Genomic DNA, 19,712 nt, shown 5'->3' with positions numbered 1-19,712 from the left:
TTCTAGCCAACTATCATCAGAACCCACAAATCTATAGCCAGCTGGGTCAGAAGGGAACCCCAGCTGGGGCCTGAAGTTTCGGGGGGCAGTCTTGTGGAGGACTGTGCCCTTAATCTGTGAAGTTGGGGTGAATCTTGGAGGTTTGGGATCAGAACGCTCTGCAACATGTAACAGGCTTGTGTCACCTGTGACATCAACTAGTTCATCCCACTAGGATGCAAGTTACACTGGAGAACTTACTTAGAAATTCTGTAATTTTCTTTCCTAACCAGGACTCTTCATCTCCACATATGCCAGTGTCTTCTGACTTCTGGAAATACCCAATCGGAATCTACGCACAGCTACCGTGTATGTTACATGACCGCCTAGGTCCTGGGTGCTGAGGTACCAGTGGGACACCAGCTGCACGGATGAGGCAGTTTTCACTCATAAGCAGCTGACTTGAAATTGCTACCTGAGAACCGATGAATTGTAATGCCTGGCACATTGATGTTGGTAATCTTTTGTAAATTTTTTGTTGAAATATAGTTGATTTACAATATTGTATTAATTTCTGGTATACAGCACAGTGATTCAGGTATACATGTAAATATGTTCTTTTTCATCACAGGTTACTGCAAGCCACTGAATATAGTTCTCTGTGCTACCCAGTAGGACTTTGTTTCTCTATTCCGTGGTATTGATAATTTTTGATAATGTAGTTATACATTCTGATAACTGTAAACAGCTTTTATCTTCTATGGTTAGTAAGTGTGAATCTTTACTTATATGAAGATGTCTAAAAGATCATAAGTACGTTAGAAGTTCACAGGAAGACAAAGTTCTGAAATTATCCACTTAATCACATTCGTGTGCTCTAAGCCCAGGAGCCATCTCTAGAGGTAACAGAGACATGAGATCCTCTTGTCTCTGTGATCTGCAGGGTTTCGGGTTTCAAGAATTCTTACAGAAACAAGCCCTTCAATTTGCGCTCAGGCGACCTACAAAGAGTATTTTAGGTAGCATTTGAACATGGAGCATGGTTGCAAAATCCAGAAACACACTGATGTTGAGGAGATCAAAAAAAACCTTTGAGAAAGGGTAGCAGAAAAAGCCACCAGAGTTATTTAAAAAGAGACTTGGTCTACCACACCAAACTGAAACGTGACAATACGTAGAATCACGATTCCTGAGGCTGTTTGCCTATGAAGATGAGCCTCGGTAAAGTGAAGCAAGTGTCTCACATTCCTGAATACACCAAGTGCGCATCCTATGTACATACACAAGAAGGGAGACGGACAGGAGCAGACGAATTGTATCCACCGCCTACTCACAGAATTCAGGGCCTAATCCATCACGTTTGCAGAGAAGCGTCTCTGCTTTGTTTTTCAGACAGAGGGAGAGTATATAAATTTACACTCCCTAGGAAGAGCTGATATTTTTAAATGGGTAGAACTGCAGAATATGCAAAGAGAAAAGAAAGACGTGGAGAAAAAGGAAAGGAGTAAAAAAGTGAGGTAAATACTATATGATATCAGTTACTTGTTGAATCTAATAAAAAGATACAAACGAACTGAGTTACAAAACAGAGACTCAAAGACATAGGAAATAAACTTATGGTTACTGGCGGGGCGAAGGGGAGGGTGGAAGGATAAACTGGTAGTTCGAGATTTGCAGATACACACACAATATACAAAATAGATAAACAGTAAAGTCCTACTATACAGCACAGGGAACTATATTCAATACCTTGTAATCGCCTATAATGAAAAAGAATATGAAAAGGAATATATACATGTATGCATGACTGAATCATTATGCTGTACACCAGAAACTAATACATTATAAACCAACTATACTACAATAAAAAATAAATAAATGAATAAATAAATAAAGTGAAGTTAAAAAGTGAAGAACTGAGAGAAGGCAGGGCAACAGGGCACTGAAAGCCAAGGCAGAGCAGTGAGACGGCCACTGGGGACCTGGATGAGGTGCTTGCCACGGAGAGGGGAGGAGGGGCTCACAGGTTAGGAGGAGCTGTCAGGAGAGTCCTCATTTCTGCTCAAAACAGGAGTAACTTTTAAAACAATTTATTCATCCCACAAGTACGTGCTAAGCACCTACTATGCAAAGGGCCCATCAGAGGCCTTTTTTTCCCCAGCATGTGCTAGAAAACTTAAAATGTATTCACCAAGGCATACAGGAAAGTGACTTATTTCAAATAATATGACGAGTAACAGATTCTCCAAGTCCTGAATCTACATCCGAGAACTGCTGCCATCTCTCCACCCCACTCTGGGTTCTCTCAATACATCCAACAAAGGCACTAACTATTCAAGAAGGCTGGTGTCTCCAAGTTATACTCATTCAGATTAGAAGCAGAAATCTTGACAGCAAATCAAACTGCCCAAACTCCTACTTTCATGGGGAGACAGGTGATGAACAAGTGAACAAAAACAGGTTACCAGGGCACGAGGTGATCAGGGCTCAGAAGGCAGAGCGAGGGCACAGAGAGTGGAGAGAGGACAATATTTCACCTGGGGCAGACGCAGACGGCCTGTCTGACGACATGAAATCTGAGCAAAGACCCAAGTGAGTAAGGGCGTGGCCGGGGACCTGCACACCGAGGCAGAGGGGAGAGCTAGTCCAAAGCCAGGAAACAGAGGTGAACACTGAGTGGCCAGGATGGCAGGAATGATCCCCACAAGGGTGAAAGGATGGGAGAGCGAAGAGGAACCTGGTGAGGAGGCCAGATCACGTAAGACTGTGAGTGAAACGTGGAGCCTTGGGAGGGTTGGAACAGAGGAACAGTGTTCTAAAGAACCACTCTGGCCACTAGGAGGGAAAGAAGACAGGAGGGCAAAGGCAGAAGCACGGAGACCAGCGTGGAGGCAGCTGTCAGAGTCCAGGGAAGAGACGACAGTGCCTGGACAAGGGTGATAACCACGTCGCGGGCATGGTGAGAAGCGGGTGGGCAGGTACCTGAAAGAACGGCAGCGCGGTTCTCACCGGAACACCCGTTTCTTTGCGTTTCTCGTTCCGTCATCCAAAGCTCTTCTTCTGCCTCCAGCTGGGACACCATATTTGGTTTGAAGGGAAGATGTCCTATGAAAAGACAGACACACATTTCAGATGAATACATGGCTCATACAGACCTCAGTCCAAGTTCTATAACCCTCAGGCCTCTCAAGTGATATTTTAAGAACTTTTTGATTATGAACTGCAATAAGAAATAAATTCAAGTTACGACCTAGTTCACATCCAAATAGAGATAAAATCAGACTTAGCCAGAGTTGCCTGTTTTCATCATAGTCCCCACACCCTCCCACCACGTACTGCTAATGGTCAGTTTTGCTGCAACGTGAGGTCTTGAGAAGGAATGCTGATCCTTTCTATCCTTTTTCTATTTTATTCTATTTGATTCAACCAAAGAAAGTAACCCCAGTACAATGTACTCAGTGGACTCCATTTCCCATGAAAGTATTTGCAAGACAAAGTAGAGAAACTAGGCTGCCCGTTTACAGTTCATTTAAGCAGAGGCGCTACTGCTAGTCCGGACTGGCTGCTTCTCCGTGGTGGGGCTTGTCCCGGGCACTGCCGGAACGTCAACGGCATCACTAGCCACTAGATGCCAGTAGCACCCCACCCTCAGCTGTGACGATCCAAACTGTCTCCAGACGCTGTCAAGTGTTCCCAGGGAGGCAAAATCACCCCTGAACAGAACTCTGCCTGAGCAGAGAGGGACCAGAAAAATCTATGGATTAGAAAGATTTGTGTCTTCAAGGTCAGGGAGCCCTTTCAAAAGGTCCAAAGCTTTGAACAACTGAGGACCAGAGATCTCAAGGGGGCTGGGATTCAGTGTCCGAGGGCGCCCATCCTCACCCACAGAGACCAGGTTCCGGAAGTTCTCCAGCATCACATCCTGGTACAGCTCCCTCTGGGCGGAGTCCAACAGCCCCAGCTCCTCCTCCGTGAAGACCACAGCCACGTCCTTGAATGTCACTGCCTCCTGCAACATCAACTACAGGTAACTTCAATTGTACAACCCCACTGGAAGAAGGGCAGCACTGAGAAGGATAAAAAAGATTTCCCCCCAAATTGTTACCAATTTGGAGGTCTCCATGCAGTCCTTAGTCCCCAAAACTGTCCCTCTCGGTGATGGTGATGTTCCCTCCCCGCCTACCCCATCACTGTTTTTTTTTTCTTAATTTTTAAATTATTTTTTGGGGGGGTGTAATTAGGTTTTTATTTATTTATCTTTAACTGAGGTAATGGGTAATTGACCCCAGGACCTTGTCATCCTAGGCACACGCTCTACCACTGAGCTATACCCTCCCCACTCCATCACTGTTTTTAATGTTGGCAAAGCTCCCAGGCCCTCAGCAACCCTCCAAGACAGGCATCTAGCTCCTCCTTTGTGTTTTTGAGGCACAAGCTGTATCCACCGCATGCACAGGTGGTGAGGACACAGGCTGAGCTCAAATGTCAAGGTTTTAATGACAGGACCCTTGGCAAATTCCTTAACCTCTCACTGTCTCCATTTCTTCCTCTGTATAACGGTGTCCAAATCACAAGGTGTTTGGAAGAGTTAGATGAGTGAGTACACGTAAAGCACTTAGAATGATGCCTAGCACGTGACAAGCACTCACACATCTGAGCAAGTCACGTCATGATCATCTTTCACTCCATGTTGTGAACTACACAGTATAGTATTCCTTAGAACAGGCGATTTAGCTTCACTCAATCCAAATAAGGTATAATCAGTTACAGATTTTTATTTATCATCAATGCTGCAAAGATCCTTTTACAGAGACCTTAGCCAAGTGGTAGCAACTGCAAAGTCACAAAACATGCACTTTAAAATTTTTGAAACCATAGTGGCATATCTCCCTCTCAAAAGGCTTTCCCGGGAGGTAGGGTATAGCTCCGTGGCACAGCACATGCTTGGTATGCACGAGGTCCTGGGTTCAGTCCCCAGGGCCTCTGTTAAGGGGAAATATTTAAAACAAAAAGGGGGGGGGGCCTTTCCCAATTCATCTTGCATGTGAGAGCACAAATGTTCCTGAATCTCTATACTGGCCAAATAAGACACACCTCCCTTTTTAAAGAAATCTTCAACAATCTAAGTGAGATAAAAAAACAGAGAGCTTTTATTAACGTTTGCACACATTTAGGTATTAATGATCAGTATTTTCCTCATGAATCTACTTTCCTTTTTTATGACACTCTCATTCACTTCTTTCACTCATATTCCAATTGGGTCTTACTTTATCTCACTAATTTTAATAAGAATTAGAGACAGTAAGCCTTTATCTAATGTTTGTAAGTATATCCCATTGACTCTAATAATGCAAATATGCAACTGTGAACGCATGTGAAAAAAGAATATAGGAAAGCGAAAAGAGCTAGTTTGTGAGCAGGGCTGTACTGTGAATTATTTTTGCCGACTTCAGATTTCTCTATTTTTTTTCAAAGATTGCTTTGTGAAATAATAAAGACGATAAAAACAAACATACACATGCACATGCACACAGTCAGGCAGACAACAGGCTCTCCAGATCTGCTGTGTTCCATTCACCTTTCCAAGGCAGAGAAAAAAGACGTGCCTCAACTCTGAGAAGCAAAGTCCCACGTTAGGGGATGGAAAGCCATGCCTCACTCACCTGAAACTCAGTCACTTCCTCCCGCTCCCTGTGCGGAAGGGCAGAGTCCTGAGAAGGCATAACTGGGGAAGGACAAAGAAGCCATGAGACACAGGCCAGAGCTGCCACTAGCCCACGTGCGTCCCTGCAGAAGTTATACAAGAGCACCCTACCTCCGGCACATGCAGCCACGCACAGCTCGGTGCGCGGAGCCTGGGGGACACGGCAGCCACTGACAGGTCTGTCAGCCAGTGGCCACCGGACAGTCAACAACTCGCACAGCCAAACGCGGTATCCCTGCCATAAAGATTTCAGATCCTGGGGATAGTAGGAAATGAGAGGCACTGTAACAACATGTGGGGCTTAAAAAAAAGGGGGCCCCAGGCATGGGTTTCAATCCTGGAAATGATACTTCCCACCTGGGTAACATCAGGGGTGTTCCAAAAATCTCTCTGTGCCTCGCTTGGTCACCTGCATAATGACGAGAAGATAAGAATTGTTAAGTCATACCCACCTCATAGGGCTGTTCCAAGGAGTGAATGAGCAGACGGAAAGTTCAAAAAACCAGGAGTCCCTTTCTCTTGCAGCTGCAAAAAAGCAGATGAGATACTTGGCATCACTGTATCTGCAAATGCCTTTTTAATGACAACAAAAAAGACCTGAAAGGCATCTGGACTTCATATGTGACTGCTCTCCTATGAAAGTCATCTTTCTTTTCTGAAAGCCCTGATTCTCCCCCACTCTTTTTTTTTTTTTTTAAAAAAAACAGGAAGGATACTTGATTCACAATGTTGTATTAGTTTCTGGTGCACAGTATAGTGATTCGGTTATACATATTCATATGTATGTTTTTTTCAGATTCTTTTCCATTGTACATTATTATAAGATATCGAATGTAGTTCCCTGTACTAGACAGTAGGACCATGTTGTTTATCTATTTTACATCTAGTAGTTTGTATCTGCAAGTCTCGAACTCCTAATTTAGCCCTCCCCACCTCCTTTCCCCTTTGGTAACCGTAAGTTTGTTTTCTACGTCTGTGAGTCTGTTTTTGTTTGGTAAGTAAGTTCATTTGTTCATTTTTAAGATTCCACATATAAGTGACATCATAAGATATTTGTCTGACTTTACTTAGTGTGACAATCTCCATGTCCATCCATGTTGCTGCAAACGGCATTATTTCACCCGTTTTTATGGTGAGCAGTATTCTACTATATATACATACACCACAGCTTCTTTATCCAGTTATCTGTTCATGGAAACCAGTTGTTTCCATTTCTTGGCTGTTGTAAATAGTGCTGCTGTGAACATTAGGGTGCATTACCTTTTTGAATTTTAGAGTTTTCTCTGGCTATATGCCCAGGAGTGGGATTGCTGGATCCTATGGTAACTCGATTTTTAGTTTTTTAAGGAATCTCCATACTGTTTTCCAGAGTCAAAAGCCCCGATTCTGACTTAAAATTTCTCCCTACTTAATAATTTACTGCCGAGCTAATAACATTATATTCATGCTATTATTAATTTTCTAAAACAAATCATTGCAGGTCAATTTATTTCACTGAAACCAGAAAAGGCTTATTGGTAGAAAGCTTTTAGTCTATCTGCGTGGGGATAAAGAAAAACACAGAGAAAAGAAAAAGACAAAAAAAAAATCAGGAAACATAGAAGAGAGACTGAAAGGCTCCAACACGTGTCCAATAGGAGTGTAAGAAGGAGAGAACAAAAGCAATGGCAGAGAGGTCTCATTTCAGGAGACAAGTGCTGAGTTCATATATCGAGATTCTGATCAGTAGAAATAAAAATAAGTGTATTCCCAAACAAATCAGAGTGAAAATCAGGAAGGCAAAGGATAAATAAATAACTAAAAATAGTGACAAAAATCCTTAAAGCTCCCAGAGAGAGTATAATTTACCACATAGAAATGATCATTACATTGACAGAAACAAGGAAGCAAAATGGAGAGCTAAAATAACTGAGTAGTGGGAAAATGAAGAAAAAAATTTGTGAACCTGATTTCTACACTCAACTAAATGATTATGTACATAGGAGAGGAACAAAGGCATCTTAGCTGAAAAAAAATGAAGAAAATTTATGACTAAATGAACCCTGAAAGAAGCAATGGCAAGAAAACACGTAAACATGTTGGTAACATCTTTGTTAAAAGAAAAAAGGAAAAAAACCCAAGACTGCAATGACAACTTTTGAGGGTAGTTACAATAAAAACTAAACCTAGTAGACCTATAACCTAACCTACAGTCAAAAAAAAAAAAAAAAAAAAAGGGTTTGGGAAGCCATCAACTTTCAAATATATTTTCAGTCTCTATATTTTTCAGAATGAGAATACACTCTGATTAAATTTAGTATTTGTTGAGACATACATCGTTTTCAAAAGTTAAAAAAATAATACAAGACCACATAATTTCCAACTCAGTTGAGAGTTAAAAAAAAGGGGAGGGGGAGTAAACAGAACTGAAGACAGCAAAGAATAAAAGGAAGAAAAGGAAAGCATGATAGATTTAAAAATAAATGTATATGTTAAAATATTTTTTAAAAATTTTAAAACAAGCAAATAAAATGTCTGTATTTATGTATTTTAAAAATTTATGTATTTAATTGGGAGTTCGAGATTTGCAGATACTAACTAATATATATAAAACAGATAAACAAGTTTATACTGCATAGGACAGAGAACTATATTCAATATCTTGTAGTAACTTAAAATGAAAAAGAATATGAAAACGAATATATGTATGTTTATATATGACTGAAACATTGTACTGTACACTAGAAGTTGACACATTATTGTAAACTGACTATACTTCAATAAAAATACAAAAAACACTAAAAAAATAAATAAAAAGTTATGTATTTATTTAAAAATATATGTATGGCGGAAATACACACGTGCATATTAACAAGCAGAGTAAACATTCTCAGGTTTATTCAACAAATAATTAAACATTTTCCTAGCAGTAATTTACTGACTGAAGGAAATCTGATTAACTGAAAGATGATGGAGCAAGAAAGAACCTTCAGGAAGGAGTATGTACCTGAGGCTAGGCTGTGAGAAGCCAAGAATTCCCTCCTTCTTCCCCTCTCCGAATTCAGGAGTGGAACGAGAAGGATGCGGTGGGACAGCCCGGCTGTATCTGTCTCCCGGATAAACTTCAGCGAACATCTCCAGGCACTGACGCGGGGCTCGATGCTTCCTAAAAAAGGGATCAGTAAAAGTTCGTAAAGAGCTCAGTCTCCTGACGGATGACGGGCGGGCCGCGGCATTGCTCCTCGCTCTCTCCCTTCACTGGGGCGTCCAACAGAAACTGCGCTGGTGAGAAAACTAACAGGATCAATAGCAAGAGCCAACCCGTTAGGTGCCACCAGCGTTCTATGCTGTTGACGCGTGTGGTCCCGTTTACGTCTCATCTCACCCCTACCTAGGAGTTACTGTCTCTCTCGCTATCTTATAGGAGAAAAGTAGGGCACAGATAATAAACAACTCGCCATATATTGTACCGATGGAAGTAGCAGCGCTGCTTGGTAAGTGGGGGAGGAGAGCTGAGGGAATCCACACTTCTGCCCTCCGCCTCTCAGCCTCCGCCGGCGGCCGCGACTTCTCCATCCTAAGACAGCCGGCTAGGTAGCGACTAGTCCCACGCTCAGGCCGAAAAGGCTCAGAGGGGTCGTGGGGACGCAGGGCTAACTCACCTCCCGGACCGAAAAGATGGTGGCAGTCTCGCTTCCCAAGGGCGGAAGTGCCTCTGACTACACTGAGCTCCGGAACTACACTTCCCAGAAGCCCCAGGGAAAGAGTGCCTCAGCCTTTTGTTTCCGGATAGAATTCGGGGAACACATTTCTCAGAATAGCAAGAGGAGTGAGGGACACGCCCGCGCCCTCAGAGCTTCAAAACAACCCCGATCTCTCGGAAGTTCTTGGCCAACAACTTCACGAATCCCCTTTATGGTTCCCTGCCGACCTGAAGCAGTTCTCTGGCGCCAGTAGAATTTAGCTTTTTCTCACTGACAAACAAAACATAATAGCATATATTTGAAAAGTCAGAATCTTAAAAGGACTGTAAGTAACAGAACACTGTAATAAAATTGTACCTATTCTACAAGAAAAAAGAGAAAAAAAATGAGAGCTTTTAAAATGAAGTTTTAAGACACTTTTTAGATATAAAAAAGAATGAAAAACCCCCCTCTCCCCAATGGGGACAGATTATATTGCAAATTCCCACTACTGTTAACAGAATAGTCAAATAATTCAGAAATTGGCTGCTAAGGACAGCTAGACATGGGGTGAAAAAAACAAGCTTCCGCATGGACCTATGTGATCAATTTCTCAATACAATCAGGTCCGTTGTAATCATTCCTCAGGGAGTTTCTGAATTTGAAAGATGAACACGTTATTGTTAAGTGTTTATACAACAGTCACGATAAAGACTTGTTATTTGCTTAAATGTACTGATGGAAGAAATTTTCACATATTGAGGTATGGGGAAGTCATTCTAGCTTGTACATAATTTAACTTTAAACTTGATGCTAACGGGAACAGCCTGTTTCGTGGCCTGTTAGGATCGATAAAGTTTGTATGATTCCCCTTTATTGTTTCCGAAATCCATTTCAGGAATTCTGAATAAAATCTAACTGGGCTGCAGGTCCCTGTTTCAGGATGTTGGGCAGCCTCACCAGCCACAAACACTGAAAAGCGTCTCTTTGCTGGGTGCGAAGCACACTTTAAAGACTGTGACATTCTCGCTGCAACAAAGTACCACAAAGCCTAACGGAGAAACAGATCAGAGACTAAGATCTAGAAGACTGTTTCAAGTCAAACTCCAATTAAAGAAACCAAATTCGTAATTATTCCTCTTCAAATTTCAATGTTTCTATGTCCCTTAGCTTTCTTACATACATAACTACGATCCTCCTGGTTGTCAAGAATGAAAACTGTTAAGTTAACAAAGAGCTTTTCCTTTGCTCTCTGTTTTAGATAATTTTATGTTAGTGGATTTTAAATAGTGACTCCATGACTGTGGTTTGTTTTTAATTTGAAAGATTCCATCTCCTCCTCCCCTTAATATCCCCCAGAAGTATTTTGTGTGACAAAGGGAATGGATACAAAAAGACAAGCAAAACACTGACAAGGGTTGCAGATGACTGATGGAGGGGGGCAGGTTTCATTACACTATTTTCTGTGTGTATGTCTGGGCTGTTTCTTAATAAAATTTAAGGAAAAAATATCATGCATAGTACAGCTCCAACACAAAATACATTAAAAATGTAAACAGTGGTTACTTTCAAACCCCAAGATTATGGGTAATTTGGATTCTTTCCTTCTTATATTTCTGTATTTCATAATCTCTCCATAATGGGCATACATTCCTTCTATAATGAAGATATAAACTACAAAGCCCCAAACCGCCTTCCAAACCTGATAGAAAAAAGATTTCCTTAAACCATATACACGACTATTTCCTATGATTAAAAAAAAATAGAGATTAAAAACACAGACTTGAAGTTCCAACTCTTTGGGTTCAAATGGTAGTTCTGCCTCTTACTAGCTGTTAAGTCTTGGGCACATAAGATAAACTCACTAAGAGTAAATGAAAAACATAAAAAAGAATTTTCTTTGTCCAAAGGGTCCATTTTCCCTGTCCTTTTTCTTAGAGTAATTCCATAAGAATCCAAGTGCTTTCAGATCCTTTCTCTAACCTTTTCGATTTGCATGTAAATTTTGTTAAAGGTTAAGTAAGCTTCTTACCAAGTTTATAACCCAAGAATGTTTTGCAAAGTCCTGAGGTTTGTCCCTTTTGAATATAAACATCTGAGAAAATAACAATCCAGTGTCCCTATCACTGTGGAGTTTGACGAAGGTGCCTTTCTCTGAGCTGTAAACGTGCTGGCAGAGGAGATAAGGTAAATTTTATTATTCCTTTGGATGAAGTCAATTAACAAAGATCCGACTCCCAAGTAAATTTAAGATGAATTTATCAAAGAACTTGCAGCAAATGGGACAGTCACGACCTCTTATTGGAAGACAAGATACCGTTAATGTTGAGAATGTATGTACCGAGTGGTTAAAAATAGAATAGCAGAAAAAGTTTATAATTGCTTGACTATATAAATAGGGTTAAATTCCCTTCTTTGTAATATCTTTCCGCAAATATCTACAATACTGTACTCTAGAAATGCTTACTCAGTAATAAGATTGCTTTCTTTTTTCTACATTGGGTACAGAGGACTTTGCGTTGGTAGGATGCTTTATTTCCCCAACACAACGTTCATTTCTTTATCTGTTTAAAACAAAACAAAACAAAAAAGAGCCTAATGGCTTTACCTACCTCATAAGGCTGTTGCAGTCACTTAATGAATTAATTCGTATAAAACGATAAGGGGTTACTACTATTAATGACATTAAATGAGGATAATGAGGCCAAGAGAGTTTAAGTAACTCGCATAATGTTATTCCACTAGGAAGACGCAAAGCCGGCTCGTTGGCGAGGGAAGCCGGTTGAAGAGCCAGGAGGCCCGCAAATCAGGCGATAGGTGACCAGGGCAGCCCCCCAACCGGGGCCGCACGGACTGCTCCAAACCGGAGGTTCACCGGAGGGGAACGCAAACTTTCCCCAACACCATGCTCTGCAGCCGGCCGCAGCTTCTCTTACTCTCCCCGAGGACGAGGGCCCGGGCTTCGCTGATTCTCCGCCCAGGCTTGGGAAGTCCCAGGTGTGGAGAAGCCCGGGTGATGGACGACTCATCTACCCAAAGCGAGGCTACTAGAGGGAGCCCGAGGACCACTTCCCAGAATTCCCTACCCCCGACGTCCAGGAGCGGAAGTGGTCTGGGTCGCACGGACACGAGACTACACTTCCCAGAATGCCTGAGAGAAACGACGGCCACGGCCCCGCCCCCTGAAGCTGAAAGACTCCCAAGTACCTTGAGCTTCTACCGACTGATTCCTACAATGTATGCGCGGGGCCCGGCCAAGTTGTGCTGTTGTGAGCTGCTAGTGTCTTCCTTGGTGACTCCTACCCATTCTGTTGTTGAAAGTTAAGCAGCACTTTAGCCACGTTCAAGGGGCTTGGGACGAGGTCTGAATGGGGAGGAGAAGAGTCCGCGGTAAAACCCAAAAGAGCTGCCTTATAGGAAGACGGATAAAAGGAAATGAATTCTCTTTGATAGAGGCTGAAGACAAACTCCAAATTACCGCCGCACTTGAAATTGGATTAGAGTGAAACTTTTTTGTTAGTATCTTCAAAGACCTAACAGAAACAAAGGAAAATCCTCTCTAGGGAAGAGAGCATCATCCTAGGTTTCTAATTATTTCTATAATCTAAAAATACATTAATATTGGACAAAGTAGTCCTCGAAGAAAAATGCATTATAAGAAAATCCTCTCTAGGGAAGAGAGCATCATCCTAGGTTTCCAATTATTTCTATAATCTAAAAATACATTAATATTGGACAAAGTAGTCCTCGAAGAAAAATGCATTATAAGAAAATCCTCTCTAGGGAAGAGAGCATCATCCTAGGTTTCCAATTATTTCTATAATCTAAAAATACATTAATATTGGACAAAGTAGTCCTCGAAGAAAAATGCATTATAAGAAATACAAAGAAAAGACTTCATAAGTTTTAAACTATCAAGAATAACAGCTTCACAAATACAAATAATATAAAGCAAACTTTAAAAAGAAAAGTTGACAGAACCACGAGGAGAAAAACAAAATTCACAATCACAAAGGGAATTCTTAATACATACTTGTAGAATTTTAAAAGTATATACTAAAATAGAAGAGAAGCTGAATATGAAAGTGAAAACATCTCTCTCAGGAATTTAGTAACAAAAAATGCAGTAAGTAGATGGAAGAAATTGATGACAATAAGAGATTGATGAAATAGAAAACAAACAAAATAAGTGTATTTTTTTTAAAAGGGCTGAAGGCCATTCTGTGAATAAAGCAATAAAATTGACGAAGTCCAGTAAGAGTGACCAAGAAACAAAGACAAAAATGACATTATTACCAATTCCCAAAATTAAAAATGAAACATCACTAAAGATATGAAGAGAGCATTATGAGGAATATTATGGTAAATTTGAAAATTATGTAAAATGGTTTTAAGTTCTAGAAAAATCCCCCTAAAACTGAAATAAACTGACACAAAAATCACGCATAACGCTTAGTGATAAAATGTTGAAAATTTTAGGAGGGGAGGATATAGCTCAGTGGTGAGTGCATGTCTAGCATGCACGAGGTCCTGGGTTCAAGCCCAGTACCTCCATTAAATAAACAGATGAATAAACCTAATTACCTCCTCCCCCCAAAAAAGACAAAATAAATAAGTAATTTTTTAAATGTTGAAAATTTTACATGTCATAGCAATGCTTTCTTAGGTCAGTCTCCCAAGGCAAAAGAAATACAAGCAAAAATAACAAATGGGACCTAATCAAACTTACAAGCTTTTGCGCAGCAAAGGAAACCATAAACAAAATGAAAAACCTATAGAATGGAAGAAAATATTTACAAATGTTGTAACCAACAAGGGATTAATTTCCAAAATATACAAACAGCTCATACAGCTCAATATCAAAATAAACTAACAAACAACCCAATCAAAAAATTGGCAGAAGACCTAAATAGACATTTCTCTGAAGAAGACATTTGGATGGTCAACAGGCATATGAAAAGATGCTCAACATCACTAATTATCAGAGAAGTGCAAATCAGAACTACAAGGTGGTATCACCTCACACTGGTCAGAATGGTCATCATCAAAAATTCTACAAATAGTAAATGCTGGCTAGGGTGTGAAGAAAAGGGAACCCTCCTACACTGAAGGTGGGAACGTTCTGAAGGTGCAGCCACCATGGAGAACAGTATAGAGTTTCCTAAAAATAGTTACCATATGATCCAGTCCTGGGCATTTATCCAGAGAAAACTCTAGTTTGAAAAGATATATGCACCCTAATATTCACAGCAGCACTATTTACAATAGCCAAGACATGGAAGCAGCCTAAATGTCCATCAACAGATGACTGGATAAAGAAGATTCCACAATGGAATACCACTCAGCCATAAAAAAGAATAAAAGTGCTTGGTAAAGTTTTAAAACACTCAAAGTACATGTTGCAGCAACATGTAGGGACCTAGAGATTATCATACTAAGTGAAGTAAATCAGAAAAAGACTAAAATCATATGCTATCACTTATATGTGGACTCTTAAAAGATGATACAAATAAACTTATTCACAAAACAGAAACAGACTCACAGACATAGAAAACAAACTTATGGTTACCAAACAGAAAAGCTGGTAGCAGGGGTATGTGGCAGGGAGTAGGAGCTTGGGATTAACAGATACACACTACTGTATGTGTGTGTATATATATATTTATTTAAATATATATATATTTAAAATAGTAACTAGGACCATCCAAAAGAAAATATAAAGAAGTGGATTTATACTACAAGACTTTTATGAATTTACAGTAGTAAAACAGTGTGGTATATATTCAAGGATATATGAAAAGACTAATGGAAGACAATAGAAGGTTCAGAAACAAATTCACACACATCTAGTCACTTGATATATGACAAAGATGGCACTGAAGTACAATGAGGGACATATAGTCTTTTCCGGAAGTGGTGGGGCTAGTCCTTTGTGAATTCATATGGGAAGAAAATTCATCTTGACCTTTACTTCATCCCACATACAAATATCAGTATGAAATGGATTGTGGATCTGAAGAGTAAAAGAATTAAAACTAGCTATTAAAATATCTTTGTGACCTTGTGATGGGCAAAGATTTCTAAAAGTCACTAACTTAAAAAAAAAAGAAAATTTAAAATTCAGATTGGTTGTTCATCAAAAGGCACCATGAAGAAAGGGAAAATGCACGCCACGGAATTGAGGAAATAATCACATTACACACATCTGTTGAAATACTTGTAAGCAGAATATAAAGAAATCCTGTAAATCCAAGAGTACGACTGACAACCCAATAGAAAAATCCACAAATTACTTGAACCAGCACTACATAAAGGAGAATACACAACTGTACAATGAGCCTTTGAATAGGTCCCCAATATGCTTAACTTCATTAGTCATTAGAGTCCTAACAGAAACCTCAATGGGACACCGCTACCCACATATCAGAGTGACTAATTTTAAAATACATTTTAATTTTAAAAATTTTAAAAATCTGACAGTATCAAGTGCTGGCAAGGATATGGAGCAACTAACCATCATCTTGCTTGTGAGCGTGTAAACTGGTACAATCACTTTGGGAAATGTTTGGCAGTATCTGATAAAGTTAAATATATGCCTCCCCTGTGACATAAGAATTCTACCTCTGGAAGTAGAAAAAGAAACACACTATATACACCCCCAAAATATATACAGGATTTGGCCCATAAGATAATAGTTTGCCTACCCCTGCCCTACAAAATAAGTGAACAATGGCTATAAACAGTAACATGGTTCAACCTCACAAACTCAATACTGAGCAAAGCAAGCAAAACCCCAGAGAATATATACAACATGATCCTATTTATATAAACCAAAGGAAAAATAGTCAATGGAGTTAAAAGTTAGGAAAGTGCATTTGAGAAAGAGGGGTAGTAACTGAAAAAGCAGCAGAAAGGGTTTGTGGTGTCTGTCCCAGTCTACTGATGGTATTTCTCTGGGCTATAATGCCTGAGCTCCGTATTACCCGCACAGAGCCCCCAAGACACTGGGGCCAAATGTTGTGGCTGGGCCAGCCTTTATGGTTATTACGATCACAGGACACATCTCAGAAAAAGACCTTCAGGGAACTTTGAAAAACAAGATTTATCACTCACAGATGCTCTCTACTTTCCACCTTGCTGTGGTGGCTTTGGGAATGCAAATTCACTGATCTTACACCATGTTCCCTGTTAACAGTTCCATTTCAGTAGCTAGATGTGGCTGGATTCTCAGAATTTCTACTCAGTAGAGACCTTGGACCTGGGGCCCTGCCTGTATTCGGGTTCAAAGGTGGGGTGTGTGGGGTTTCACTCATTATTGGCTAATTTGAAGCATAAATGAAAATTAGGGCGTGGGAGAATGGAGGCAGGGTCAGTCAAGTGATCAGTTATCTAGATTGCCAAGGGTTTCTGAAAGGGAAACTTCATGGGTGCGGGTGGCCCAATTCCTTATTTGGTTGTGTCACACAGCTGGCCATACGTTTACTCTAAATGGATATCATTTTTAATGGAAGCCTTGGCCATCAAAAGTTTAATGTCAGCCACTTACACTGGAGGGTTCAGTATCAGGGTTCAATCAGGAAAGCTGTGTCACTATGATTTTAGAAATAAGAGAATTTTAAAATAGGAATTAGAAACAAATGTGGCAGGAGCAATCAGAGCTGGTAGGAATCCTGAGAATCCGGGCAAATCCAACTACTGAAGTGGAACTTAAGAGGAAACATGGTATGAGATAGGTGAATTCTGTGAGCGTTGAGTCCAGTTGCCGCAATTCATTTTTCATAAAATGACTTCACTGTTCACAAGCAATGATGGGTGGAATACAAAGAATAAAGCATTCTGTAAGGTCCATAGATTGTGCTTCTGGCAGAAGCACCGTAACAGAAAAGGCGGTTTCCTTCGTATTTAGAGCAACTGCTTTCCGGTGAAAGATGCTGTCCCTTTGCTGATGGAAGTGGTCTCATATAACCAAACTCCCAGCGGGGGGCTGGGGAGCGCCCTTTGGAGAAGAGCACATTCTTCCTCCTCATTCAGCTGACCACACAGAACTCCTCCTGAGGTCACAGGCATGGGTGGAGAGATGTGAGTCATTGCAGAGGGAACTGGAGCTGTGGGAATCTGAGCCACTTGCTCATGCAGCTTGCCTGTGGCTTCTGTTGGAGCCCAGTGTCACATGCATCACTTCCACTTGATGATGAAGTGCTTCTGGCATGCCCAAGTTTATGACTTCACTAAATGATAATTTTCTGGCTCATGGTCACATACTTAGTTTTAACTAGGGACCAATAAAACCAGAAGCTGCTTTCACAGAAGTAGTAATGCCATATGCAGAGAATGACATAACTTTGCCCCTAAATCCTAAGTACCTGTGTTGCGATCTCCATGCTGGACTCAACTGGAAAGAAGACTGGAAAGTTCATGCAGCCCTGAGCTGGGGTCATAAAAGTGTATTGACAGCCCTACCAGATGAAACTGAACTTCACTGGATGATATTTACTAACAGATATAGAGAAAAACAAGCACTATGTCAGTTCAACAGCTGCATATCAGGTGCTAGCAGATGTTGATTCTCTAGCAATAAAGACACATCTGGAATTGAAACTGGCATCAACTCCTGATTAAGTTTACAATAACCCCATGTCATTATCCAAGACTCACATGTCTTCTGCACAGGTCAAATGGGTGAACTGAAATGGGATATAACAGACACCATGACCCCTCCAGCTTTCAAGATACTGCTAGTGGCACTAATCTCTTCAGTCCTTCCAGGAATATAATATTGCTTTTGGTTTTCTATTTTGGTACACACAAGGTAGTTACAGTGTTCATTTGGTTCTTTCTTATCAAAGTAGCCCCTGCACCACGGGTCAGGGAACCAGTGTGAGGATTCTGCCAGTTGTTGGTTATTTCTATTGCAACTCAGCATTCTGGAACTTTGGAAATAATCATAGGATGAGTTTAGGGATCCATTCAGACCACCACATATGGACCTGAGCAAAAACGTCCATTAATTGTCTTTTATAAACCCCTCTACTAACTGGTAAACCGCAATGCCATTGTGGGGTCCAGGACTTAACGTCAGCTCTAGTGTCTAGTGATTCCTCCATATTCTGGTTATTTCCACTTACCTGAGGCACAACCTCCATAAAATACAGCTGGAAGTTACTTTGAAGAAGTCTGGGGCTGACTTACGGTATACAGTTTTGGTAGCATTATCAGGATGCTTCCTTCTTCAAGGGGATCCGGCCTGCCGTTCATTCAAGATGCTCTAAAAATGGGAACGGATGTTAAGGAATTGGCTGAGGGGCCACAACTCTCATGTTGATTTAGGTCTGACTTGTTTATCAGACCTGGAGCTTTTCCACTGATTCAAATCAGGCAGGATATTAATAGGCTTCCCATTTATTTCAGTCTCAGAGATACCACAGTCAATGAGAAAATTCAAAAGTCTCTGTGTATCAAACTATTCTAATGATCTCTCTGGTTTTGTTGTTCACTGTGAAAAATACATTCACTTTTATCTCTGCTAATGAATGCCTCCACTTTATCAGTGATGCCCTAGGAACTCCCCATCCTCACTGGATTTAGGAAGCTCATTTTGATGTCATAATTTCCTTCTCTCATTGCTGGCCTGCAGAGAAAAGTCACTACAGAGCATTCCAAGACTGCCAGTGCCCCCCTTACAAATGAGTTTCTTAACTCTGTGAAGAAATGTTTATCGTTTGTCATTGTCATTAGTAACTCTGACACTAAAACCTCTGCCTTCACATTTCTGGAAACAAAGTCAGTAGTATAACATGTTTTCTGTATTGCAAGATTAACAATCCATTTTCCATTAAGTCTATACTGTCAAAAAAGATTAACATAATTTGTATGGTATACAATCAACAGAACAATAGACAAAGTCCAAGATGGAAAGATCCAACCTGAAGTCAGGCTGATGGAACAGGAGCAAATCAGAGTAGGACAATGCCAAATTAACATTACAGAACTGAGTGGTTTTCTAACACTTTAACTCTTTGCCTCCCTGAATTAATTTTAAGGCCACATTTAGGTTGCCTGTTCTGAATACAAATTTTTATGAAATTTTGGAAGTGCTCTCAACATAATTTTCAAAAATTTTTTTCTCATTTCTTAATTTAATAAATATTGGGCACCTGTGAAGTGCTTGGCAATGTTCAGACTACACAGATTCAGAACAAAAGTCTTTGCCTTTATGGAGCTCACATCCCAATGGGCATTCATTGTGGCATGTCCATCATATTTTTGTACAAGGCCTGACACAACTCATACTAAGGCCTCTCCCCTGAGTAATATTTAATAAAGGTCAAAGTTCAAACTGAAGCCCTACTATACCACTTATAAGGGTT

The 19,712-nt window shown here is 40.5% G+C and overlaps 1 protein-coding gene across 1 annotated transcript in view; it reads right to left on the bottom strand.

The window, feature by feature from the left end:
* ZNF227 (zinc finger protein 227) overlaps positions 1–11,922 on the bottom strand; it is a 38,199-nt gene extending 26,277 nt beyond the window's left edge. Inside the window, exons 1-6 of the mRNA XM_064490012.1 lie at positions 8,670–11,922; positions 6,136–6,208; positions 5,795–5,939; positions 5,643–5,704; positions 3,862–4,000; positions 2,962–3,084 (exon numbers count right to left, since the gene is read on the bottom strand). Of these exons, the coding sequence (XP_064346082.1) occupies positions 2,962–3,084; positions 3,862–4,000; positions 5,643–5,702 (322 nt within the window). The 5' untranslated portion in view covers positions 5,703–5,704; positions 5,795–5,939; positions 6,136–6,208; positions 8,670–11,922. The remainder of the gene's footprint in view (positions 1–2,961; positions 3,085–3,861; positions 4,001–5,642; positions 5,705–5,794; positions 5,940–6,135; positions 6,209–8,669) is intronic.
* Between the last annotated feature and the right edge of the window lie 7,790 nt (positions 11,923–19,712).

Source organism: Camelus dromedarius, chromosome 9, assembly GCF_036321535.1.
Source record: "Camelus dromedarius isolate mCamDro1 chromosome 9, mCamDro1.pat, whole genome shotgun sequence".
Taxonomy (NCBI): domain Eukaryota; kingdom Metazoa; phylum Chordata; class Mammalia; order Artiodactyla; family Camelidae; genus Camelus; species Camelus dromedarius.
This window is presented reverse-complemented; position numbering and strand designations above follow the sequence as displayed.